General features: G+C 42.8%; 2 protein-coding genes across 2 annotated transcripts; both read left to right on the top strand.

Annotated features, from left to right (window-relative positions):
• The first annotated feature begins 15,109 nt into the window (after positions 1 to 15,109).
• On the top strand, positions 15,110 to 16,998 carry MIURF (mitochondrial elongation factor 1 upstream open reading frame). The gene is made up of 2 exons (XM_081929234.1): positions 15,110 to 15,651; positions 16,737 to 16,998. The coding sequence occupies exon 2, from the start codon at positions 16,762 to 16,764 to the stop codon at positions 16,972 to 16,974; it is 213 nt and encodes a 70-aa protein (XP_081785360.1). The 5' UTR covers positions 15,110 to 15,651; positions 16,737 to 16,761; the 3' UTR covers positions 16,975 to 16,998.
• An 11-nt stretch (positions 16,999 to 17,009) lies between these two features.
• On the top strand, positions 17,010 to 25,219 carry MIEF1 (mitochondrial elongation factor 1). The gene is made up of 5 exons (XM_081929233.1): positions 17,010 to 17,149; positions 17,701 to 17,849; positions 18,503 to 18,683; positions 19,393 to 19,655; positions 21,231 to 25,219. Exons 2-5 carry the CDS (start codon positions 17,706 to 17,708, stop codon positions 22,032 to 22,034), a joined length of 1,392 nt encoding a protein of 463 aa, XP_081785359.1. The 5' UTR covers positions 17,010 to 17,149; positions 17,701 to 17,705; the 3' UTR covers positions 22,035 to 25,219.
• Positions 25,220 to 25,491: the final 272 nt, after the last annotated feature.

Raw genomic sequence — 25,491 nt, 5'->3', positions numbered from 1 at the left:
AAAGGCCCACTACACAGAGGGAATAGTTTTCTTTCAGTCTTTGGAGGAAATGGGAATCTAGGCTTTGACCTTCAGCTCTCATGACCCAGCCTGCCTAACACAATCGTTGCAGTATGTTCCTTCACTACTGATGTGTGTTGAGAGGCAAGGGAGGGGGAGGGGGGAGAGATGGGCTCCAGCTCTTGGGACCTGGAGAATGTGAGCTTTGGCTATGCTGCAGTGCTTGGTTGTGAGCCTGCAGCGTGTTGGGACAAAATTCAGAAAAATAGCCCTTCAAGAAGTGAGGACCAAGGGGATGACTTCACCATATCTTCAGCACTGTGCTGCTTTCCTGCAAACCGAGCTCCTTCCTCCAATCCAGCCCGCTGTTCATTTCAGTCCTTGCACTTGCTCTACAGGGCATGCTTTGTGCACATCTAGGGCTTTCACAATTACTGCTCATGAATTCGTAATACTCCCATCACTGCTGTCTCTAGGCTCCATCTGTCACTGAAAAGCGCAACACACACAGACAGCCAGGCTGTTCCTAGCCCCGTTATACTTTCCGCAACTCTCCCCCTTCCTTGGGGTGGGGGGTTTGCCCCCCCCCCCCGCCCCGTTGTGTGCAAGCAACAGATCCCATTGTAATTGGATAAGTTAGCACTGAATTCCTTTGGGACACTGAAAGAACTCTTTGTTCTGGTCCCCTTCTTTGACTGCACCAAAGTGAAACTTGAAACTGACCTCTTGGGTTGGGGGTAGGGGAAGAAAAGGAGAATTTACAGTAAAAGCTTTGCTTTTTAAAAAATAGGACTGCCTTTTGCGTACGATGGTTTTTTTTTAACATTTCCAGTTTAAGAACCCTCTATTTAATTATTTATTATGTAGTGGGAACAGAGTCCCACATTAAGGAACTTTGCACTAATAGAAAAGCCTTTGGACTTCTGCATCCCGGTGGGGGGTGGCCAATAGTGGCTAAAGGAGAAACGACGTTGGGGAAGTATCTTGGCAAGCCAGTAATTTAGGCACCTAATTTTACCCCTTGACTTGCAGAGTCAATGGAAAATGAGTGAGTCAAATATTAAATGTGTATGCAACAGGTAGAAGAGGAGAGCTCCGAGATGATTGAAGAACCTGCCCTAATGGAAGAACCTTCAGGCACAATTGTAGAGGAACTGATGTAGAAAAATCAGGGTGTGCACAGCCTCCATCTTGTAATAAGACTGTACCCAGCTGGTACCACGTAGAGAATCTGAGATCCTTGCACATCATTACAAAGGTAATTAAGGGTCCGTCCCCACTTCCGCTTGTCCCTTGCTTTCTAGCCAGAGGTCTGAGTGATTTTGCCGATTATGGTTTGTTCCAATTCAGCACTAAACTATGGGTTTTCCCATGAGAAAGCAGTGGGGCAGACAGAAGTGTGGATGAGCCCTTGGTGTGGTTGGTGGGCAAAGCCAGCCTCATTTTGGAGTGTGTCAGTGGCTGCACACTAACAAGTAGCTGATGCTGTGCAAGTGGATATTTAGTGCCTGCCCCTCCATCAGTTTAATGTATACACAGAATTTGTGTTCAGATTGCAGCTGCAGTGACGTCGTGTCTTAACTGTATTGATGAGTGTTTGGAAAGAACTTTGGTTTTTAGAATAACTCATGCCACTTCAAATGGGCAAAGGGTGGGCTGACTTAAAAATATTAGCAGAGTTTTTTCCTGCTATGCAGAAAGGTTTGGAGCAGTCTTTGTTATAGTGCTGCATAATTGCTACTTGCAAGTATACCAATCGTACTATTACCGTCATGAATGCCAGCATATAACTTGTAGCAGAGCTAGCTTGAGTCTCCTCTCTCCATGAATAGCTGGAGGAAGTTGGGGAGTATCTCTTTCCCATTTTCCCCACAACAGACCCACCTCACTTATCCCTAGTAGACCTCCAGAAGTATTGTCATGGCCAGTGACAGCAACTATGGCCAGTAACTGTGGAGAGAGTGCCCACTTTGTAGACAGGATTTAGAGGATAACTTCCCATTTGTTCAGAGAAGCTCTATCTCCCATAGTGCCACATTCCACTGTCTTCAAACCTGATTTGTACAAAATGAGGTTGTGAAATTGGTCTTTGACTCTACCTCTTTTTAAGTTGCAAGGTATGTGGGGGGGTTGAATGCTTTTCCTTATCTGAAAACAAAACTAACTTCCCTGTGTGAGAGAAAGATGTGAGGGAGAAGAATTATAGCCACCATAGACTTTTCTATGATTTGTTTGTTTTGTGTCTCTAGGGATTCCTACCCACCCTCACCAATGAGATAGCACTCTGCTATAAGATCCCATAGCTGCAGTACGAAATGGGTATGGTCCAGGAACAGTTTCCTTGTGTTATCTGCTCTTTATATGAACTAAGCATTAGAGAAGAGCTCCTTTGACCTACTTGTAAGCATCGTTTCACCCCTTGACCAATACAGGCAGCAACTTATGTGACTGGTTATCAATTTGTACTAATTCTTACTCATATTCATATGTTCTCTGTGACCTTAGGGGCTACTTCACACCTTATCCAGTTACAAGGGACAAAGTTGGAACTGCGCAGAGAGCTGGATAGGCTGTTCTTTTTAGTTCTGTGTATCTGTATGGAAGAGATATTTTCTCTCTGCTGTGTAGCTCCTTGTCTTCCCGATACTGTCATTAAGACTGGGTATTCAGCTGCTGAAAAAGGAAAACTGGAAGATTCATAACTTCTTTTCTATAGCAGGCACATAAGGATGTTCTGAAGCATTTCTGGTGAAACTACGGCATTTTCATTGCGAATCTAGAGCTCAGACTTGAAATACCATTAATTTTCACTTGTTGCCTGCTCCTAGGCAGTTGCCGAACTTCATTTCTCTGTCTGTCCTCTACTGGTGGAGATCTGGAGTAATCGTGGAAGTAGTCACCCTCTGGATTGGATTGGAAGGGACAAGGTGCCATGGCTTTACAGACCTTAAACTGAATGGTTTGGAAAAAAGGAATGGTACTCCACTCAACCTTCGGAGCTCTTTTCAAACTCTGAAGGATCTTAAAAAGGGAAAATATGGAGTTGATGAGTTTTGTTGGGGGGAAGAGGGGGAGGCATTATGGGCCATAACCACGCTATAAAAGTAGGGCTGGGAAACCAGTGGCCCTCCACATGATGTTGGAGTCAACCACCAGCTACCCCAGCCAGCATGGCCAGTGGTCTGGGGTGATGGCAGTGGTAGTCTAATAACATCTGGAAGGCTATGACTTTGCCACCCCTGCCATAAAGAAGCTAGAGAGAATTTTGATGCAGAACTCTCTCATAGGTGGGGGTGGGGGAACAAGGCTGGTAAATTAGCCTAAAAGAGATATGAAGAAAAACCTGCAACAAGGGTGCACACCACTATCCAGCATGATTCCTGAGGGAACAATTGAGCAGTATTCTACCGTGGAAAGTCCTGAAAATAGCCCATTTCTTAAAGAAAGGATACAGGATCTCTTGTCCCAGCACAAAGAAATAGCTTTTGTGCCCCCTGTTGGCTAAGGAATACATGGGACTTGCCAAATAAGTTGAAGAAGCCCTTTAAAGTCTAATTTATAAATACCAATTATTAATAATTTTTTTGTAAGGGAAAAATCAAAGTGTACATTCTGAAATCATTTTCTCTGTAAATGGTTGGATTTCATTTCACCCTTAAAGGGATGTTTAAAGGAAGAAATAAAACAAATTACAAACCATGAAAGGGAAATGAGCATGTGTGGTGGTTTTATTTCCAACTGAAACTGGAAGATGTTCGTGGAAGAGGAGAGGGGAGTTGCTTGTTTCTGACTGTGTTTGTATATTCCTTCCCTTTAGCCTGAGAGCACAATTGCCCAGTCAACTGAGGAAGCCTATGCGCAGTTAAAGATATTTTGTGTTTTCTCCATAGCAGGATATAGCAGAGTATGTAGCCACTTTCAACCACATGATTCCCAACTGGATATATATATGTATACCCCTCCCCTGAAAATTCCACGCAGAATTCTCAGACAAACAAGAATGAGAGATTTGGTGCCATACACCCATCTCAACTGTCTCTGATAGGAGAAGGAGCAAATGAGACATAATACAAAATATGTGGTAATAAATGACAATATACACACAGATGAATAAATAAGTGAATTATTGCAGTCTTTAGTTAAAAGTTCAGTTAGTCATTGAAGGCTTACTTAACAGCAGTCTTAAAATAGGACAAGTTCATACTTATCTCTGCATACTCTGTCTCTTTCCTTCACTCTGCAAATAATCCACCTATGGTAAATGCCTGCTTATTTGTTAGGACTCATTCATCGCCTGCATACTTCCCTTCCTCTTTCTCCCTTCAATCCCTCAATCAGTTTTGCAACTAGTTATATACAATTAAAATTAATTGAGTGAACAAACGTCTTCCTCCGCACCATGTACCTCTCTAAATCAAATCTCAGGTCAACTAAAGCACACAAAACTGTTTACATAGGTTATTAATGAGAGAGAAGGATTAGGAAGCACCTACATTGATCAACCTATTCAAGCAAACTTCAGTTAACAGACAATAGGTGATCTTGCATGAACTCCTCCTTATAAGAACAATCCTATGCCATGTTTTCTGCTGCCCGACACTAATTCATAGTATGAATTGCCCAGTGTCCTGCATGGAGCAATTTACTCACTTCTGGAAATGATAACATGGGTTCAATTCCCCTTCATGTAGGATTGCAAATGTTGTTAGTTTATCTTTTGCTATGCGTAGCAATTAGCAGTGCCATCTGAACCACATCTGCTCAGATGTAAGCCCTATTGAATTCAGTGAGGTTAGGATAATCTAATACAACTAGGTGAGGAAATGTTGGTGGGTACAGATGATTCAATCATAGATACCTGCTATGGGTACAAAGCCTAGGTAGGGGCTGGGCGAGACTGTTGCCTGACAAGAGCAACTGCCAGTCTGTGTAGTCAATAATCAGCTAAGTGGACCAATTCCTATGTTCCTAAGTGCAGCTTAAAGTGACTCCACTGATGGAGGAAAAGAGCAGTGACAAAAGAGGAACAGTGTGAAACTTTTGGTCCAGACAATAGATCTTATCCCCAGAGAACTGAAGGTTCCCATTTTCTCTTTGCGTCCTCCTTTTGCAAAGCTTTTGATTATATGGCTCACTGTCTCAGCTCCAGGTTTTGTAGGTAACAACTTCAGAGAAAGGGATTTGGTGCCGTTATTAAACCTGTAAATATTCAGCCTGTTAACAGCAGCCCTGCTTCTGTGGCAAACTTTGCCAGTTGGGATCTTAATTGCATTTTTAAACTTTTGCACTGTGCAATTATTCCTTTATGAAATAAAATAAGCTCGATATTTTACACTCCACAGAAATGATTTCAATATTGCTTGGGCATTTAGGAAAAGTGTTTTTAAAAATCATAGGTTTCAATTCCATGCTGTATGACAGCCAAAGTGGTTATTACTACCCGACTTATGATAACACTCTAGGAGCTGATAAAGCAAGTAAGACTGAACTGGCTTACTGCTGAAGTCACCAGCGCCTTTAGTTTATTTTGATCCTTCTGGGACAGCATATCACAAAGCATTCTCAGTGTAGCATAAGGAAAGAGGCTTCCATCTTCCTATCCCTCCCACCATTGTGAGGAGGGAGGCTAATGCCATTTGTTTCTGGAAGTGTCTAACAAACAGGGACAGTTCTGACATGGCATCCAAAGGAAAACACCTCCAAGACAAAGGTAACTAGTATACACAAAAAGTATCAGGTGTTATAATAATTGATCAACACACCAACACCGGAACTGGCTTATGAATATAAAGAACAATTTTTCTGGAATAACTATAAAAGGTAAAGGGACCCCTGACCATTAGGTCCAGTCGTGACCGACTCTGGGGTTGCGGCGCTCATCTCGCTTTATTGGCCAAGGGAGCCGGCATACAGCTTCCAGGTCATGTGGCCAGCATGATTAAGCCACTTCTGGTGAACCAGAGCAGCGCACGGAAATGCCGTTTACCTTCCCGCCGGAGTGGTACCTATTTATCTACTTGCACCGTGACGTACTTTCGAACTGCTAGGTTGGCAGGAGCAGGGACTGAGCAACGGGAGCTCACCCTGTCGCGGGGATTTGAACTGCCAACCTTCTGATTGACAAGTCCTAGGTTCTGTGGTTTAACCCACAGCGCCACCCGCGCTATGCTATGCTCAGAAATTCTAGTCCCGACTGCATGGGTAGTACTGCCAACATATAAAATCCCATGAGCACAGCTGTGTTATGACATATTTATCGCATATATAACCAGTACAGCAACAAGAGAGACACTGGTACATTCTATATTTATGAGTATCTCCAGGCTTGGTTATGCACATTGTACTTTAGTTTGCTCATTGTCTAGTTGGTTTATGAGGGTATATACTTATTCCAGTAAAAATGTTCTTTATATTCATAAGCCAGTTCTGGTGTTGTTGGTTTGTTGTTCAAAGGTAGCAAGTAACCTGTGTGTTTATAGCTACTATGGCTGTTTTGGAGTGGTGATTGTTGTGAACCTACTGATTCTACTGAACCTACTGCAGGGAGGGGCATTGTCCTTTTGTGGGCTGTGGGTGATTTGACACACCTGAGCCTCACCAGCAACTGTCTGAAAGTGCTCATACTGCTCTACTAAGACATCTGGTACCAGACCAGTGCTCCTTCCACCCTGGACCTCTGTTTATCACAAAAGAACAATTTCAGCAAATGTTTATTCAAAAGGTCTGGTTTCATGCATAAAACCTCCCATCTGGTAGTGCCATTACCGCATGCACAAGTTTCCAACACCATGTATAAAAAGAAATCTTAGAGCCAGTGGGAGGAAGCTTGTTTGTTCCTTCTGGATTCCAAAGAATCAGACGGAAACTGTCTTATATATAGTTGCTCATTAGGGACTTTCCTTCTTGCTAGATAGTACTGCACACATTCTTCAAATAAAAATGAAATAAATAGGCATATGTTGTATTTCTGGAGTTGGACAAAACATCTATTGATCGGATGCATTCAGAAAATGGAAACAAATCCTCTAAAAATAGCTAAGTCCATTGCTTAAAAATGTATATGCCACAGCTCTCTCTGCCTAAAGAGAATCTCTGTGGCATACATAAAGCTGTATTAGGGCTTACCTCTGAGCCAGTCAATAAAGTGCAAAATGAGAAGAAGCCCACGCACTGGCATGCTTAAGTATTTTGCAGCCCAGCAATGGGATTACTTAAGGGCCTGAAGTTAAGCACATGCCCAAATGCTTTGCTGAATTTGGGTTGTACACTGTTGGGAACACTATGATCTGAAGAACTAAATATAACTTTATACTGCAATCTAAAGAGCTGGAAAGATTGTGTCAATAAAGCAAAGCCCTCCAAGTTTATGGGATTTCCATACACTCTGCTTAGTAAAATTCTGAGTAAAGAAATTATTTTCAGTCACTTCCTCCCACCTCCCCTACTCTTCTGCTAATGGCTACAGCTTCAGTTCCAGATAATAAAATGTTTTCAGCAATAGTCCTAACGGTTTATTTTACCTAATCATGGTGCTTTCATCCAGGCACTTCACTCTGAGAGGCAAGCCACAGCTCAGCAGTGACAGGTTGTTCTTAAGCAGTTCCAAGCACAGATCCCAGATGGTTTCAGACAACAAATAGAAATGCAATCACTGCGGCAGTGCATTTCTATGCACATACTTAGTAGGAAGAAAGTCCCATTGGACCTCAGAGAGTAAGCATGCTTAGGAATGGGCTGTGCATGATGTGTTTAAGTGTGCATATACATTAGTGCCGTAAGGCTGAGCTCTTCAATCTTCCTCATCTCCTCTCCCAGCTACACTTCACATTGAGAAGAGAAGTGGTTAGCAAAGAAGGAAAGGGACTGATCTGTTGTCTGATTGGTGGAGGCAGATTCTGGAGCTCAGGGCAAAGATTGTTGGGCCAGACTAGAGGGAAGAATGATAGCTGCAGGACTTGTTGAGGGATGGAAGGCAAAGAAGGCAGTGCTTCTGTTCATTCTGCAAATACTTCAATTATGTGGCTCAAAAGCTAATAAACTTTGCCACTCCTACTTAAGAGCGTAAGAAGAGCCTAACAGACTTGGGACACAGACCCGTGACACAAATTTGCTAATAAAATAATTGCACACACAAATTTATATGTATAGATGCTTCTGGGAAAATCAAGTTGATGGGTGGTTGGGGGTCTCATCAACACGGTGCTTTGCCTTGTGCTCAGCCACTTTGTAAGCAAAGAAAAATAAGTTTTTAAAAAGAAGGTGAAAGGGGAAGGAAATAGGGGCTTGTTGCAGAAGATCTGCCCCCCCCCGAGCCACTTCTTAGCAGTGCATCTGAGGAACACTAAAGAACCAAGTCTGCCTTAACAATTGCTGTGCATCTTCCCACCATATTCAAGCAAGCAAGATTCTCAGCTCTAAACCAGTGCAATGCAATCAGAAATGGAAAAAAATATTTTCATTCTTTGCAAACTGTTTTTAATGGAGGCAGATCAATGGCAGCTAGTAAACATGACACCTTACCATTTGTAAGATAGTTGTTTTCAAGCAATTTAAAAAAAATAAAAACCCAGACAAGCTACATACAACGCATAACAAATATCCAGCGGAAACCTTAAGCTGCCACTGCTGCCAACAAATGTTACTAGCACATTGAAATCCCATTCAGCACAAGCTCAAAAACAGTTAGTGCATTTTTGCCTCCTAATCAACATACCAGAAGAGAACATTCAACTTCTGGTTCCATCCCAACCAAAGTAGCAAGCACTCCCTTAGCTGCAATGTGGTAGAGGAGCAGCTTCAGTCCAAACCCTCCACTGGCACTAACTCACTACTACTGGCCTGTAAATCCAGATGTGAACCGGTCCCTGCATAACATCACACCCAGGCTTTAGTACTCTCGCCACAGCCACACCAGTAGAGCAGACAACTCGGTCCCAAATAAAGGAATGGTACAAAAATACCATACCAAATTCTAAAAAATATCTAGGACTCACAGGAACCTGTGAGAAAGAAAAGTGATATTGTTGCTGAATATATGATTTGGTATTGAGATAACCAAATGCTCTGTTTATGTATGTCTGGTAAAATTACCCTGGGCCATAATTTGGCTGCTGTGTCATGTTTGTGAATTATGAAGAGCTTAACTTCCAAAACTATGGCAATTGCCTAAAACTTGCTTTAATAATATTTTAAACTGGGCTTCTTGTTTTCAACATGATCACAAAACAGGTGTGTGTAAGAGAATAATTTGAGTTGCTGTTTTGTCCCACTCAAATCACTCCTCCCCATCCTTTCACTACTTTTCTTTTGTTTAGTTCTGAGGATGTACTATTTTAGTATTTGTGCATACACACTTTTTCTTATACAAAAGAAAAAGTTCCCAGGAAGAACAAAGTTCCCATAAAAGAACAAACATTTCCAGCCTGTGATATTAATTTACAATGGGCAAAATGGAGACTTTTGGGGTACAATACCCATTGCCATTCAATTTTAACATTTAAATAATAACTAGGTATTGCACAAGCATTATATTTAGTAGATTCATATAAGGCTTGCACAACAGGTCTTGTGCAAAACCTCCTTATTGGTATTCTTTTTAAAAAGCCCACTATATATGTAGATTACAGTCTATGAGACAATGTGTCACACTTACTATGTAAATGAGAGAATGGTTCCTCTGAACCTGATGTGCTTTTAGTAAGCATTAATCTGTAAAAATGGGTGCTTTTCATCTGGTATTATGCTGCAGGAAACAAAATGGCTAGGCTGTGCCCAGATAAGGAGTAAAGGGAAGTGTGGGTGTGATGACAGAGAGTAGCCCCTGAAACATCACCAAAATATGACAAACCCATTCACTCCAAACGATACTAATGAGCTTCACACGAACAGTGACTGCAAATGTATAATGGGTTGTTTTTATTAGCTGGAGTAGGGGGAAATCCAGATTAAATGTCAAAAGAGGGGGGTATTGGCATTTTGATGACATCACAATGGAGATGCTGTGAAAAACACGTGTGGATAAGAGCAGAATCAATTCCACAATAAATTCCAGTTTAGAAACACCATCTCACAGTTCTCCAGTCTCAGGAATCACCATTTAATGCTTGGGACCACAATGACCACTTTGTGGGGACACAGGTGGCGCTGTGGGTTAAACCACAGAGCCTAGGACTTGCCGATCAGGTCGGCAGTTCGAATCCCCGTGACAGGGTGCGCTCCCGCTGCTCGGTCCCTGCTCCTGCCAACCTAGCAGTTTGAAAGCATGTCACAGTGCAAGTAGATAAATAGGTACCGCTCCAGCAGGAAGGTAAACGGCGTTTCCGTGTGCTACTCTGGTTCGCCAGAAGCAGCTTGGTCATGCTGGCCACATGACCTGGAAGCTGTACGCCGGCTCCCTTGGCCAATAAAGCGAGATGAGAGCCGCAACCCCAGAGTCGGTCACGACTGGGCCTAATGGTCAGGGGTCCCTCTACCTTTACCTTTAACCATCTTTTGACTCCATAGTTGTTAAGGTGCAGTTAATAAACTAATGAATTAGCTATACCAATGCTTGTGAACCACTATGAACACTCTAAAGTGCTGTAGAAATGATAAGCATAATAGTCTTTACTACCCAAGCAGCAAGATCAGCATAGGTTTCCGCATGCCACATTGTTCCTACTTTGCTTGGCACTACAGTGGGAGAACTTGCCAGTCTAGTGTAGATGCCCTCTTCTTAGCTTTTGACAGTACACTGAGGAAGTCATTGCTTTGTCTCTCATTTTGACAGAAACAACCTGCACAGAATTCCTTTACAAATCATGTTGCACAGAGCTCAGGTTTTCAGGTAAGAAACAAAAACAGGTTGCTCATGGCTACCAGTTTTCAGCAATCTGCAGTTGGAAGCAAGTATTCAACACACTCTTGGCTTTGTATTTGCCTCCTTAGGCAACCTTGAGAATACATCCTAGAACACACTATAGAATCCTGATGTGCAACAAGTTTCGTGCAAGTGAATCCACAAGGAAAGGATTCCCTGGACGCAGGACACTTGAAGGCCACTAACCTTCACTAAGCCCCTGAAAAATGCTTCTGCATAGTCGGTGCCATTTTTCTAGAAAAAGAGATGCTGGAACTCACCATGAACGCCTCCCTTGTTCTCTTAGAATGGCAATGATGCCCACCTGAGAGGTGTCGGAACAGAGTTCTGGCTGGAAAAAAGCCCTGGAAATCATAATGATTGTGTGGTTCCTCAGTCTTATATGCATTCATTGGAATTAAGGACCTCAGTGAAAATTACTTCCAAGCATCCAATTATGAGGAATATGTACGTTCTCATGAATACTGGATATTTCTGTTGGAAGGATGCCTTCTGCAGTGTCCACGTACTCCTTATGTACAACGATGCATTCCCCTGTTTCCCCCACAAAGATATTATGCTCAAAATAGTTGTGCAAGACTATACCAGATTTTTCATAGGCCTGCTCTCTAGAAAGGAAGTAATCTAGCTCTCTAGTTTAGACAGAGACACCCTGGAAAGTAATGGTGTGGGCCCTTCTCTGTTAACAAAAGAAATCAGGAGCAGGGTAGGATACACATTCTTCTTAAAAGAGAGTGATCCATAAATCCCATGGACTCTGCAGTTTAACCCTGGTGAGAATATCCAAGTTTAAAGTTCATTAAACAGAACTGTTTGCATGTGCATAAAGCTATGGGCAGAAAGTGAACCATATCACCACCTTCCAAATTTGAAGCAATGCTGACACCAGTGCAGGTTGTAATTCCTGTTTCATAGGAAAACATACACTGAAAAAGAGCAGGAGGATTTACTACCATCCCCCTTTTTGTTCTTTTTAATCATCCTGAGCCATAAATGTCTCAGCAACCTCTTCTTCCATCCGGGCACATGGACTCGGACAGGTCCACGAAGTCCAGCAACCAAGTCCACAATGCTTTGCTCTTCTCACAGAAGTGGAAGGAGTTTATTTGTAGCACTTATTGTGCTGCTGACCTTCCCACAATTTCCAATCAGAAATGCTATTCTCAAGAATAGTGTGTCAGCAACGAGCTTTCAAGAAAACAACCAGAAGGCGGCACCATTGAGCTGAGCTGAGCATGAGGGGTGGGAGAAGGACAGTCGGCTCTTGCACATAACGGGAGCCTTCCATGCTATTCTTTCTTATATCTATGCTCTCAAGTCCTTCTCTAGAATATCACGTTCATTTACAAAGCAACAGTGCTTCTTGAGCACCACTTGCTGACTGTGATTGCTGTTGGCAGAACCCTCTGTATGTGGGGCAAAACTGACAGAAATGCATAGGGATTAATGTAACAACGGAATTAAAGTAGTAGGCTGGATTAGGGTCTCTGTTTTGCTGCTGCTTTGAAATTGGACCCTCTATCAAAAACAAACACACAAAATAAATAAACAAGGATTACCTTCCCCAGGCAGTGCTTCATATTGCACTCCACCCCCCACTCTGCGATGCTGGTGTACATTTAAATGCCTCACAGCAAGCACCAATTCAATAGCAGAGATGCACTTCTGGGGGGAAAAGCTTCTCCCATTGCATTTCTACCTGTTAGTTATGTTTTAAGGCAGGGGTGGACACTCCTTTTTTTAAGGTGAGTAGTAATTTGATAGGGACTGCAGGCAGTGGGTCAAGTTATAGTTGATGCCCTGCTATTCTTTTGTTGCTTTGTTATTGGCTGTTTTGTGGATTTTATTTATTTATTTATTTATTTAAATGTCAATTGTACTTGTTTAATTGTGGCAATTTTATAACCCACCCAGGGACTATTTGGTGAAGGGTGGGCTATAAGTATAGACAATAATAAATATGTTTTTGGGGGTCTATGGACCACAATAAAGCTGTGTGTGTGTGAATAAATAAACATAAAAACCTGCTTCAATTTTCATCCTAACTACTTCATATTAGAATTCCCAAACCTATGCAGTTCTACTTAGATGTAACCCACACTGAGTTTGATGGGGTTACACACAGATAAGAATATACTGAGGATTTGTTTACTTTTTTACTTCAGTGTGTTTTATAGCACATACGCACAGCAGAGGCCTACCAATTTGTTTTTGGGCAGCTGGGGAGAAAATGAACAGCACAATTCTAACCATGCCTACTGAGAAGTAAGGCCTAGGACTGAAAACTTATTTTTCCCAAGCCATACAACTAGAAAAGGTTTAAAACATCAGTTCATTTTTTATCAATTATACAGTAATACTATCATGGGGCATGCATGACATAACACAAATTTAGAGAGAATAGTCATGGTGAAGCTTTCCACATAATTGTATCTTCCACACAGGAAAAAGTTTTAACCTGTTGAATTTCTCCCTGCCATACAGCTGTTAAATACACAAGAACCCTTCCCTCCCAAATGTCAACCCTAAACCAAAGCCTCAGTTACCATCCTGTGCCCACTTACCTGGGAGTAACCCCCATTAATCACAAAGATACTTCTGGGTAGAAATACCATTGTTAACTATGCAGTGAATTCTTAATGAGTGTCTGGTCTTTAGTTCCTGCAAAACAGAAGATGTGTCTAAGCCCCTTTGCAAAGTTTTCACATTTGCCTTTTGGGAAGAAGAGGGATTCTTTAACATTCATCCATGCTTATTTATACTATGGTTTGCAGAAAGAAACTTCTAGGGACTATGCAATGTCAGGTGAACCCAGCCCAAGAAAGCTGCATCCTGGTTGCTGGGAAAAGGAAGTAAAATTCCAGGGAGATTCCAGGGAGTAGGAAATAAGCAGAATCAGTAAACAGGAGGGTAAACCAGCAGCTCTTTAGGACCTCAGAAATGTCTATCCAAACCAACTCACTTATAAATCATAGCTCCGACTTCATTCATTGGTTAAAAACACTGACAAGCAGGAGCAGCCAAGAGGCTACAACTGCATTGCCCAAGTCAACAAAGCAATGTAAACCAAAAGGCCAGCTGCTTTTATCCTTGATCAGGCACATAGCCAAAGACATGATGGGGAGATCTGGGAAGGGAAGGTTTGGAAGAGTAAATGCATCCTCCATAGTCTTCTGAAACAGGAGCAAAGGATGTCACTATAAAGGGTAGAAGAGCTATTTATTTATTGCATTCAAAGCCCAGCTTGTTCTCCAAGGAGCTCAAGGCAACATAATGTACATGGTTCTCCTCATCCTCTACTAATCTCCACAATAGGTAAGGTAAAAGGTAAAGGATCCCTGGACGGTTAAGTCCAGTCAAAGGCGACTACAGTATAGGGTTCCGACGCTCATCTCAATAATCCTGTGAGGTAAGTTTAAACTGAGAGGAAGTGGCTGGCCCAAGGTTACCCACTGAGCTACATAGCCAAATGGGCGTTTGAACCCTGGTTTCCCAGGTCCTAGTCTGACACTAACCACTATACCACACACTAAGGTTACCAGATGTCCCCCTTTCCCGGGGACAGTCCCCGGATTTACAAATCAGTCCTCTGACAAAATCCATCCATTATGAATGAAGTTGAAAAGTGTTCATTGAAAAAATAAATAAATCTGGTAACCTTACCACACAGGCTACCAGTTCTGGGCAGGAGGACCATTTCCAACAGCTCTATTCTTACGAATGAGGAAGACTGCAACCCATTTTCCTTGGAGGAAATCCCACTGAATTCCTTGGGAATTATTCCTGCTGGGTGGACACGGCTAGTACTGCAGCCTCTTTTTAGTCATGCCTAAGAATTGACATGGGGAACATGGGTGGCGCTGTGGGTTAAACCACAGAGCCTAGGACTTGCCGATCAGAAGGTTGGCGATTCGAATCCCTACGACGGGGTGAGCTCCTGTTGCTTGGTCCCTGCTCCTGCCAACCTAGCAGTTCGAAAGCACATCAAAGTGCAAGTAGATAAGTAGGTACCGCTCCGGCAGGAAGGTAAACGGCATTTCTGTGTGTTGCTCTAGTTCACCAGAAGTGGCTTAGTCCTGCTGGCCACATGACCAGAAGCTGTACGCCGGCTCCCTCGGCCAATAAAGCAAGATGAGCGCCGCAACCCCAGAGTCGGCCACGACTGGACCTAATGGTCAGGGGTCCCTTTACCTTTAAGAATTGACCAACTTGGGGGGGGGGTGAGACTTCCAAGTTACTACTACCTGAAGCGTGGATTTCAATAGGTCTAAGCATAAATCTACACCCCTGCCTTGCCATAGAGAACTCCTTATTTATAAGCAATGCAACTTGCACACGTCTAATGCCTAAATTTAACTCCGTTGCTCAGCTCTTTGCTTCGCACATCACCTTAAAAAAACAGAGCCTTTAATAAAAGCATCCAAGACGCAGAGGCTCTATATGCAAACAGACCAGCAGGGGCGCAGCCGCCTTCAATGAGCAAAATATAACGTTTTTAGAGTGCAGGGTATTATTATTTCCGAGCGCAGGAAGGGGGTCGGTCGGTTTTGTTTTCAGCCCTGTTCTGCTTCATTTAAATCCTCTTCCGTCGATGCCCCTCCGCCCCAGGGCCGAATTGGAAGCCGGGGCCTTTTGTGGATTTTTTTCTTCTTGGAGTTTCCATGGCGAAGGAGGTCGTGCCCCGGAAGAGAAGCCGCCATCTTGCCGAGTGACCCCGGGAGCTGTGCCGGGAGCGGGAAGAGGTGGGCTCCGAGCAGCCCCTGAAACGCGACGGTCTCCTCTCCTCCGCGAAGGTACCGAGAGCAAGTGCCTGCCCTTAGCCCCAATCCCCCTCTTCCCTCCGGGGAGACGCCCGGAGCCATAGGCCCGCCCCAACCTCGGTGGGACTGGCGGGGCTCTCCCTTCGGACCCCCGGCTCGGAGGGGAGGGGAGAAAGACTTCCTTGATCCCTTGAGTTCCAGTTTCCTCTGAGGGCCTTTCATTTTCCTCATCGTGCACTCAATAGATATATATATTAATAATTATATGTATATAATTCGTATTGTGGTAGGCTGGAGGGAGAGGGGAAATCTGCCAGTCGCCGTCACCGCCATCTCCGAAATCCACCGGATTCCGATGCTGCTTCTTTTAAACAACCTTTATTGTACAGCAATTAACACCAATTTACATATAACTTATAAGAATTAACTTAGTACATACAGTATATACCACACGCAGTACACACACTACAACATACACACACCATAAACACTAACTTCCGATTCTTCTCATTGTGCTATTTTACCTTTTGTTAGTCTGTACACATTTCGTTATTGTTTTGCTTTCCCATTTATTATCAGGAACATTTTGCGATATACTTTCTCTGTATTTCAAGATTTCAAGATTCATTCTAAGTCTGCCAGGAGATTGACATTGTCACAATAATTTCTAATAAATCTGACTTCACAATAATTTCATTTAAAATACATATATGATGTTTCCCCATAACCCAACTTTCTGATTAAGTCGCCGGCCTAGAAAGAGGCAACGCTGCCACCGGCTGCTTGATTGCATCTCCCTTTGAGATTTTATACCTAGTTTTGTGGGATGTGAATGTAGGTTGTATTTTTTAAAAAGGCTTTTCCTCACCTTTTGGAACTTTTTTTTGGCATTTCTTTTAATATGACTAGTGGAGTCTTCTCTGTCTTTTGCTTAGAAAATAAATAAAGGATAACTTTGAAGGAGGTTGTAATGGATAGAGCTTTAAATAGATGTATTTCTCTTATTTGTTGATATTATTACCTCTTGGATAAAACACAATTGACGAATTGGCTAAATATTATAATTTGCAAACATACTGGATTGTTTCATTTTCTCTGTTTATTCTATGTCCCTTCAGTTTGCCCGCCCTCCACTCATCCTTCATGGCAGCGTGGACCCGTGAAGCAGTGCTGAACCTCTATCGCGCTCTGCTGCGTCAGGGACGTGGCCTGCGCTATACTGACCGTGATTTCTACTTTGACACAATCCGGCGTGAATTCCGCAAGAATCAACATCTTGAGCAGCTCAAAGATAAGGAAAGACAGCTGGAGAAGGGCCAGGCTTTCTTGCACTCCAAACTCGGGGGGTTGGTTTAGAGACTTCCCTTCCTGCCCCCCACCTGTTTACTCACCACTTTCCTTTTCATCAACCCTTTTGACTGTCTGGGCTAGATGGTCAATACTGGCTGTGTGGTACAAACTTGAAAAAGGAATCCCAAAAGTGTCCTGCCTGGGAGTATTCCCCATTCTTCACAGATGCAGTAAACTTCAGGTAGGTTGTTTTCCAGGTAGAATGTGCTCTCTTACTTATTCAGAACATTTATAAATGATTGTAGGTCTGTCCTAAAGCATTACTTTGAATGACTAAATGTAACATGACTAGGCTATATGGGAGCCAGAGTAGTTCCAGGAAGCTTGCAGATCACACTGCAAGGAGTGACCTATACATTTGGTGGTAAGAAGAAGAGAAATGCATAACTGCAGAGGTTGAGAAAACTCCCATCTAGCTTTTGATGGTTTTTCATAGTGGAAAGATCTATTTATGTACAATATTGTAAGCTCTTATTACAACTATTTTTATGATCTGGAAATCAGTTTATGAAAACTTGAGATCATTTCATTTTTAAAGAGCATACCATTTTTCATATATTCTCATTTTCCTTAGGAACTTAGTTTTATTTAGCAGTAAAAGATAGAGACTTGGGTTTGGTTGTTGAGCTGCATTCAATTCCTTATTCTAGCTTTAATCAGGAAGCACAGAATGACAAATGTGCAAAATGAAATATGTTAACAGTTGTGTTTGGTTTTTCTCTTCCCATAAAGGAGCAATGGCAGGCGCTGGAGAGCGCAAAGGAAAGAAGGATGACAATGGCATTGGCACAGCCATTGATTTTGTATTGTCCAATGCGCGACTTGTCCTGGGTGTGGGAGGTGCTGCCATGCTGGGGATTGCCACCTTGGCTGTTAAAAGGGTAAGAGTGAACATTGTGAGTGAAAGGGTGCCTAGACTTTAGGGTACGATAAAGATGCAATGGGAGTTTTCTGTCCTGTGGGTCCAAATACAGACCAAAGTGAAGGATTGACTGGTGCTCCGAAGGACCCAGTTGTAGGGATTCCAAAGAAAGATGCACAAAACACCAGAGTAATCAGTTCTAATGTTTTATTATAAGGATATATATAAGAGACATACAAGGCAACATAGAATTCCTTGCCACTACACCTCAGGATGGACGCTGAAGCTATAAGCACCACCATGCTTCGTCTTTGAGGGGCTAATAGCTTGTGTGTTACTTATACAGAAAACAAGCTATATAAACTGGCAGAAATAATCCAATTAATCACACTATCTTAGGGACCTGTTCCCCACTCACATCCATCTCTCAGATAAGTGGGTAGCTGACAGGTAGAAGCTTCCCTTTTCCCAACTAGCCAAGCCAGCAGCCAAGGCTTCAAAGCAAGCAGATAAGCTCATTTTACAGCTCACATTGATTAGTCCCATGTTTGCCTGACTACCAAGATGGAGTTTACAGACCTTCCAGGACGGTTTCACCATTGGGTTCTACACAGGGAGGCTTTTGAATGGATCATACACTGAATTTCTTGTCTCCCCACTTTATTGCTTCAGATGTATGACCGGGCGATCAGTGCTCCAGCCAGCCCCACTCGCATGAGTCAGTCAGGAAAGAGAAGCTGGGAGGAACCAAGTTGGCTTGGATCATCATCTCGGTTATTGAACCAAGATATGAAGACTAATATTAGCCGCTCTCTGCAGACTCTTCCCACTGATTCTTCAGATTTTGATATAGGTGAGGGACATCCTGTAACTCTTCTGCAACTTCTTACATAGGTTGGTTGCCAAACAGGTAAACCTTTCACCTTTACATGTTCTGGTGTCTAAAAACAGTTAGTTAAGAAAGGATCTTAGTTTTGGAAGAGAGCCTACAGATCAGTAAGTCCAGCACATTCTTCTGAGGAAGAATACTGCTGACCCAATGTATTCCTGACAAGTACTGTTCTAGTGCCTTATGTGAAAATCTCCAGGGAACAAGAGCATCTTTTTCAAATCAGTCAGTTTATTTTACACTGTACTTTCAACAAAGATATTTGTGCTCAAGGCAGTTTACAGAAAACAGACTGTCCAAATTATTACAATTATAACATATATAAGAGAAATTATATCACTACATCATAACACTAACAGTGTGCAGGAAGAGCACATGGGTACTTTTCAGTTTGTCCTCATAAGGAAGATTAAAGCTAGGAGGTTGTACTGTTTTTGTCAGGAAAATGACATGAATTAAAGGGTGTTGTTGCTGTCTGTATCAAGATGCACATTGCCATTACTTTTAAAGAAAGGTTAAAAGTGTGGTCAATGATTTTTTGTCTCGCATAGTTTAATCCTCAGTGTTTCCAAATTCAATAGAGGTGCAATTCAGTACAGGCAATTTGTACCTAATGAATTCTGTGTGGTGCAATATTGAGGCCTGCTGTTCTCTCTCCAACCTATCCTGGCAGATTTGATCAAACCCACAAAGCAGAAATCATCCATCAAGAAGAGCCAGGTGGAGCTGAAGAAGTCCCGCCTCCGAATGTCCTTGCAAGAGAAGCTGTTCGCGTATTACCGGAGGAAGGTGGCCATCCCTACAGAAGAGCAGGCGAAAGCCAAGCAGGCTGCTGTAGATATATGTGCAGAACTGCGTGGTTTCCTCCGTGCCAAGCTGCCAGACATGCCTCTCCGTGAAATGTACCTGAGTGGTAGCCTCTATGATGATTTGCAGGTAATTTGGATGGGTGAGAAGGTTTACATATTCTTCAATAGGTGTGATAGAGAAAGAGAACATGCAAACTTTATTGTTGCCAGTGTTTCTCTCAGCATCATGGTCTTGTGCCTAGAATTGTCTGTGGTCATGTTTCTTGGCTTTTTTTGTGATTTGATCTTGCATAGGAAATAATTTGTTCTCCCCAATACTCTACAGTGGTACCTCTGGTTACGTACTTAATTCGTTCCGGAGGTCCGTTCTTAACCTGAAAATGTTCTTAACCTGAAGACCACTTTAGCTAATGGAGCCTCCTGCTGCCGCCGCTGCACGATTTCTGTTCTCATCCTGAAGCAAAGTTCTTAACCCGAGGTAATATTTCTGGGTTAGCGGAGTCTGTAACCTGAAGCGTATGTAACCCGAGGTACCACTGTAAAGTACTTTCCCTCCTTTTTTGCAATTTTAATGTCCTCTCTTTCCAACTGAGCAAGATTCAAATCTTTATCTTTTCTCGCCCACATCTGTTCCTGACTGTGCATGGTCCTTCTACATTATTTAGTCTCTTCTGTTCTTTTCAATACATAATGGGCATGGGAGCCATTCCTTCATGCTACCCTGATGAACATAAAGCCTTTAAGTGAGCAATTCTGAATGGACGTACTTGATTCAACACTACATCAAGACTTCTATGTGTAGTATTTTGTATTAGATAAAACTTAAATTTACACCTAATGGTGATGGTGATTTCCTTGGAGAAACGTATCATGTTTCATCAAACTCAGTCTTTAAATAGTTGTCTTTTGGCTTTTGACAATAAAAACATAGAAGCAGCAATGTCCTAGGTTCAGTCCCTGCCACTCCAGGTAGGTCTGAGAAAGACTCCTGTGTGAAAAACCCTGGATATTTGTTGCCAGTTGATGAATAAACAATTGTGAGCTAGATAGAACAATGGTCTGATTCAGTGAATGGCTCCCTGTTTTCTGTTATATGTCCTTCGCTCTTTTATTGTATTCACCATAAATGTGAACAGTTACGTTTTATTTTGAGGAAGCAATTTCATTTCTTCGTTTCTTACATTCTTAGCATTCTTCTCGGGCTTTAGTTAATGTAAATGCACTCCACTTGAGGGGCTTAGGATAGGTTGCAACACATTTTAATCTATATATGACTAAATACTCAAAACATCTCAAGAAAAAAATTGCACAACATCTACAGAATTAAAAACATCAAGTAAGCTTCACCTACATGCAGACTTACTCCTATTCACTAAAACTCAGGCAACTCCCCCGTCTGTCTCTCTGGTCTGTATCCAGGGAATGCCTATCTGCAAATAATCACTGTGAGCATGTGAATGGCATCTCAATAAGGTAGTAGTTTCTTTGAAGCATAAACTCTGCTTTTATTTCCTTCTTACTGTTTAATTTATGAGGAACTATTTCTAATGCTGCCTTTGATACATCAGCATGTTCTAGCACGGCACCAAGCATCATAGAAATCCTAGCTCAACGTTCCTTTGCATTCCAGCCTTCCCCTTAGCCAAATAGTGTGGCCTTTTAAGGGCCTTAGAAAACCTCTTCTTTTTCTCCCCCCTGGCAGGTTGTGACTGCTGATCACATCCAGCTCATGGTTCCTCTGGTGTTGGAACAGAACCTGTGGTCTTGCATTCCAGGTGAAGACACCATTATGAACATCCCTGGCTTCTGCCTGGTACGTCGGGAAAACCCAGAATACTTCCCTCGTGGTAGCAGTTACTGGGACCGCTGTGTGGTGGGGGGCTACCTTTCACCCAGGGCAGTGTCCAGCACCTTTGAGAAAGTTGTGGCAGGCTCCATCAACTGGCCAGCTATTGGGACCCTCCTAGACTATGTGATCCGTCCAGCAGCACCCTTGGAATCTCTGACATTGGAGGTCCAGTATGAAAGAGATCGGCACCTTTTCATAGACTTCTTGCCATCTGTGACACTAGGTGACACTGTCTTGGTAGCCAAACCACACCGACTGGCCCAGTATGATAATCTGTGGCGGCTCAGTCTTCGGCCGGCAGAGACAGCTCGCCTGCGGGCCTTAGACCAGGCTGATTCTGGCTGCCGTTCCTTGTGCCTCAAGATCCTCAAGGCCATATGCAAGCTGAACCCGGCGTTGAGTCACCTTTCTGCCAGCCAGCTTACCAACGTCATACTTCACCTGGAGGAGACTGACTGGTCACAAGACATGCTCGCTGACCGTTTTCTGCAGGCCTTGAAAGAGCTCATTGGCTATTTGGAAGCAGGGGTTCTTCCCAGCGCTTTGAATCCCAAGGTGAACTTGTTTTCAGAGCTTACTCCTGAAGAGGTGGATGAGTTGGGTTACACTCTGTACTGTTCCCTTTCGGAACCAGAGGTCCTCCTGCAAACAGAATAGCTGCCTTATACGTGAGAACAGTGTTGGAGCTTCCTGCCCACGACAGGTTCTCTCTGACACATCCTGAGTGAGATATGCATAACCTGCCCCATTCTTTTCACAAGCTCGTCCTGTTTTTCTTTCCGTTCTTATCATACCGTGAGAGCGGGGAGGTCCATTAGATTTCTTGGTGCTATTAGTCCAGTTCCATTACCCGCATAGTCATTGTCTCATGGGGCAAGAAATTATGTGGATTGGCTGCTCGGTCTATTAAAAAGTCCTTGCTGTGGTCCCAACTGCCTGTCCCAACCCTGTGCAACCCGCCACCCCAGTAATATGCTATGACTTGTTGCACTGAAAACTCTCACTCCCACCTAGGAAAGTGTGGGATTGGGGCAGTAACCTACTGCCAATTTTTGGAAACATCTAAATATGGTGATTCTGTGCCCTCTTCCCCCAAGGGATTCAGTCCCCTATTGTTGGTTTGTGCGTGGGAGTTTGTTTTTGTTCCTCTCACACCCCAAAATGCATGACAGTCTGGATGAAAAGTTTCAAGAGAAATATTTATAGTGGAGAATGTATTTGTGTGAGCTCTGTGCATTGATTGTATTTATATTTGCCGTGGGGGGGGGTGTCTAGAGAGAGTTTGCACATTTGCATAGGTTCTCACCAATGTATCCCCATTTTTGGGAAATGGGATAAAGTCCCCAGCCAATCGGATGCCCTTCAATGTACACAAATTGGGTTCTTTTATTGCATACATGTTTGCAAAAGTGGCGCTAGACCCTTAAGGTGTCCAGAGAAATGTAGGGAGAGCAGTTTCCTGTATGTGGCTATCAAGAACACGTCCCACTACAAGTGGTATCTGCCCAAGAAAATGCAAACTGCTAGGGAAAACACATTCTTTAGCTTTTATTGTGACATAGAACAAGTAGCTCTGGAAGTAAGGCACCATATTTTCAAATATTTCCATTTTGAACATTCAAATTCTTGCTGAAAGCACTGCGGCTGGAGTGTGCTATGAGGAGTAGTTGAGGTTCAGACCTTCATCACCCAATTGCTAGAATTAATGGTCACTACCTTGTACCTGCCAAACTTTAGGTCCATAAAATGACTAGTCACTAGAAACAAGAGACGAAGGTTCTACAGGAAGGCAAAAGAAAGCTTGAATAAAAAGTAAAATTGTGCTTTTAATACGCTTTTAAAGAGGGTGGCACATTTCATGCTTAATCACCTTGCCCTTACTGCTTTTAAGGAGTCATCAGCTTTAATTTGCGCAATGCTGCTCTGCATCTCTGGCTGCTCCTTGAGATAATGGCACAGCTCAGGGAGTGGCCGCTCACTCTAGCTATGTCTCCCGCTCTGCAGACATGAAATGGGCATTGACTGTGAATGTCTTATCTCTCAGGAATGTTTGGTTCTGTTACTGCTGCCATCACCAAAAAAGAAAGAAAAGTAACAGGGGGTACCCTAAGTGGCGAGATTCTTGTGTGTCGAGTCTGCATGACAAGCATTGCTATGGTTGTGTGTAATTTTGCAGGCATGGCTCCCCTGTTTTCACATCTGAAATGCTCACCTTTGCTGCTGAAAAGGCACCATAAATAATGAGATAATTTGTAGGTATAGTATAAGGAACAAGTGCCCTTTCCTGTTCTATTTTTTTTTAAGGTGGTGCTTATGTTCATAAGTTAAGCCTTTGGTGTGGTTCCAGAGTGGAGTCTTTAATCTATATACCAACTTAACCTGGGTACCCCCCCCCCAACAGTCTGTCTTTTCAATTTTGTCTGCTAGATGGTATTTGTTGCACAGCGGAGAAACAGTGTTGCGGTTATTTAAGCCTCACCAGATTTACAGCCAAAGACTTGTGTGGGTGTCTGGTAATACATAGCCTGGAAAAACACCAGGATTTTCACTCATCTCTCAGCCGTCCTTCCAGTACAAGTCTTCCTGCCACACATGCTGACATGGATGCATGCGGATTTTAGGGGGATGGAGACCTTGCTATTTGAACATGAATAGATATTTTAAGAGTTGTACGAAACCCCACATTGACCTCTTCTGTGTTCATCCAGTTTCCTCTTTGCCACCATTCTGTTGCTTGTTTCAAAGCAGCATGGTAGCAGGGAGATCCTGCAAGGAGAGTAGGAGGGATCTAGTTTCTCCTGCTTTTCTGCTTCTCAAATGCATATCATTACATGCTCATTTAAGAAAATGAATGCTTTATTACTGACTAGGAACATAATTAATAGAAGCCTTGCCCAAGACATGTTGCCATGAAGCTAAATGCGTATTGAATGTAGGCTTAGGCCAGCAAGACACAATTGTAGTATTCACTTTAATTGCTTTAGCTGTTCCTTTCTCAAAGTAATGAATTCTTTCTTTGAGGCACCTAAAAGAGGACGAGGGATTTGAGCCTATTTCTTAGTATGGTAGGTGCACATAATTCCACGAGTAGGAAATAAGAGACCATGCTTTTGACAGTCAACACAAAGTTTAAAGTGGTGATGGTTGGGAGAAGCATGTCTGGGCTATTCCTTATTTCTGTGGCAGGGGATGCGGGACAGGCTATGCGGGACAGCTATAACAATATTGCACCAATTCTGCTATGTGACTAGATGATTCATTCTGAAGAACGTTTACACCGCCACCAGTATTCAGTAAAAATGCATGTGTATTGGTATATATAGGAGGGTTTGGTCTTAAGCACTTGTGGACTCCTTATGTGAAATGTCAGAACAAATTGTAGATGCCAGTAGTGTCTAGCTGCTCCCCCATATCATGGGGAATGGGGAGGCCTTGGTATAAAATGAATGATTGTCATAGGCCCAGAGGCTGAAGTCTGCTGCTGCATTCTTGAACCCTGGGAAAGCATCAACATACTATCTTGATGTTTAGGTCACACCAGCTAATGTGATTTGCCTCTAAACTGCAGGGGGGGGGACCATCTATCTCAACTTGAAGTCTTTCATTGTTGTCAAACTCCACTACTGATCTTCCAAACCTGTTAAAATTCTTAATGCGACAACTTAATTATGTAAATTGTAGACTTCTTCTAGTGTCTGTGTGTCCAAGATATTGAAGAGAAAGGAATTAGATACTTCAGCCTCTCTCAAGCCCTAATGCTGTGTAAAGGAGTTGGAAGAACAAGGTCTAGTGCATGGTCTGTGACTGTGTGGAAATTATGAAATAAAACAACTTTTCCACAATTGTGTGGCTGTTTTTGAATGTCTCTACAACATAAGATGCATAGCCTTTTTCACATTTTGTATGCTGGGGGACAGGAAAATTCCTTGTGTGCTAGTTAGATTGATAAAATCTTTAAACTATCAGCTTGTAATGCCCACAGGGAGAAATGTACTTAAGCCATACAATAATCCATCTACAACTGCATACAGCTTTCAAATAACACTTGCTAGTTTGTGAGCAAATCTTGGCAAGGAGTGAGCAAAAAATTATAGACTTTTCTGCAGAACATGCT

The sequence above is a fragment of the Podarcis melisellensis genome, assembly GCF_964234715.1.
Source record: "Podarcis melisellensis genome assembly, chromosome: 10".
NCBI lineage: Eukaryota > Metazoa > Chordata > Lepidosauria > Squamata > Lacertidae > Podarcis > Podarcis melisellensis.
The sequence above is the reverse complement of the archived record's forward strand: the minus strand, read 5'-3'. Positions and strand labels throughout refer to the sequence as shown.

Excerpts from the sequence above, each read along its gene's own strand:
- MIURF (XM_081929234.1), top strand. The coding sequence starts at position 16,762 with ATGGCAGCGTGGACCCGTGAAGCAGTGCTGAACCTCTATCGCGCTCTG.
- MIEF1 (XM_081929233.1), top strand. The coding sequence starts at position 17,706 with ATGGCAGGCGCTGGAGAGCGCAAAGGAAAGAAGGATGACAATGGCATT. Across the intron at positions 17,850-18,502 it reads CCACCTTGGCTGTTAAAAGG|ATGTATGACCGGGCGATCAG; the intron begins GTAAGAGTGAAC and ends TTATTGCTTCAG. Across the intron at positions 18,684-19,392 it reads TTCTTCAGATTTTGATATAG|ATTTGATCAAACCCACAAAG; the intron begins GTGAGGGACATC and ends CTATCCTGGCAG.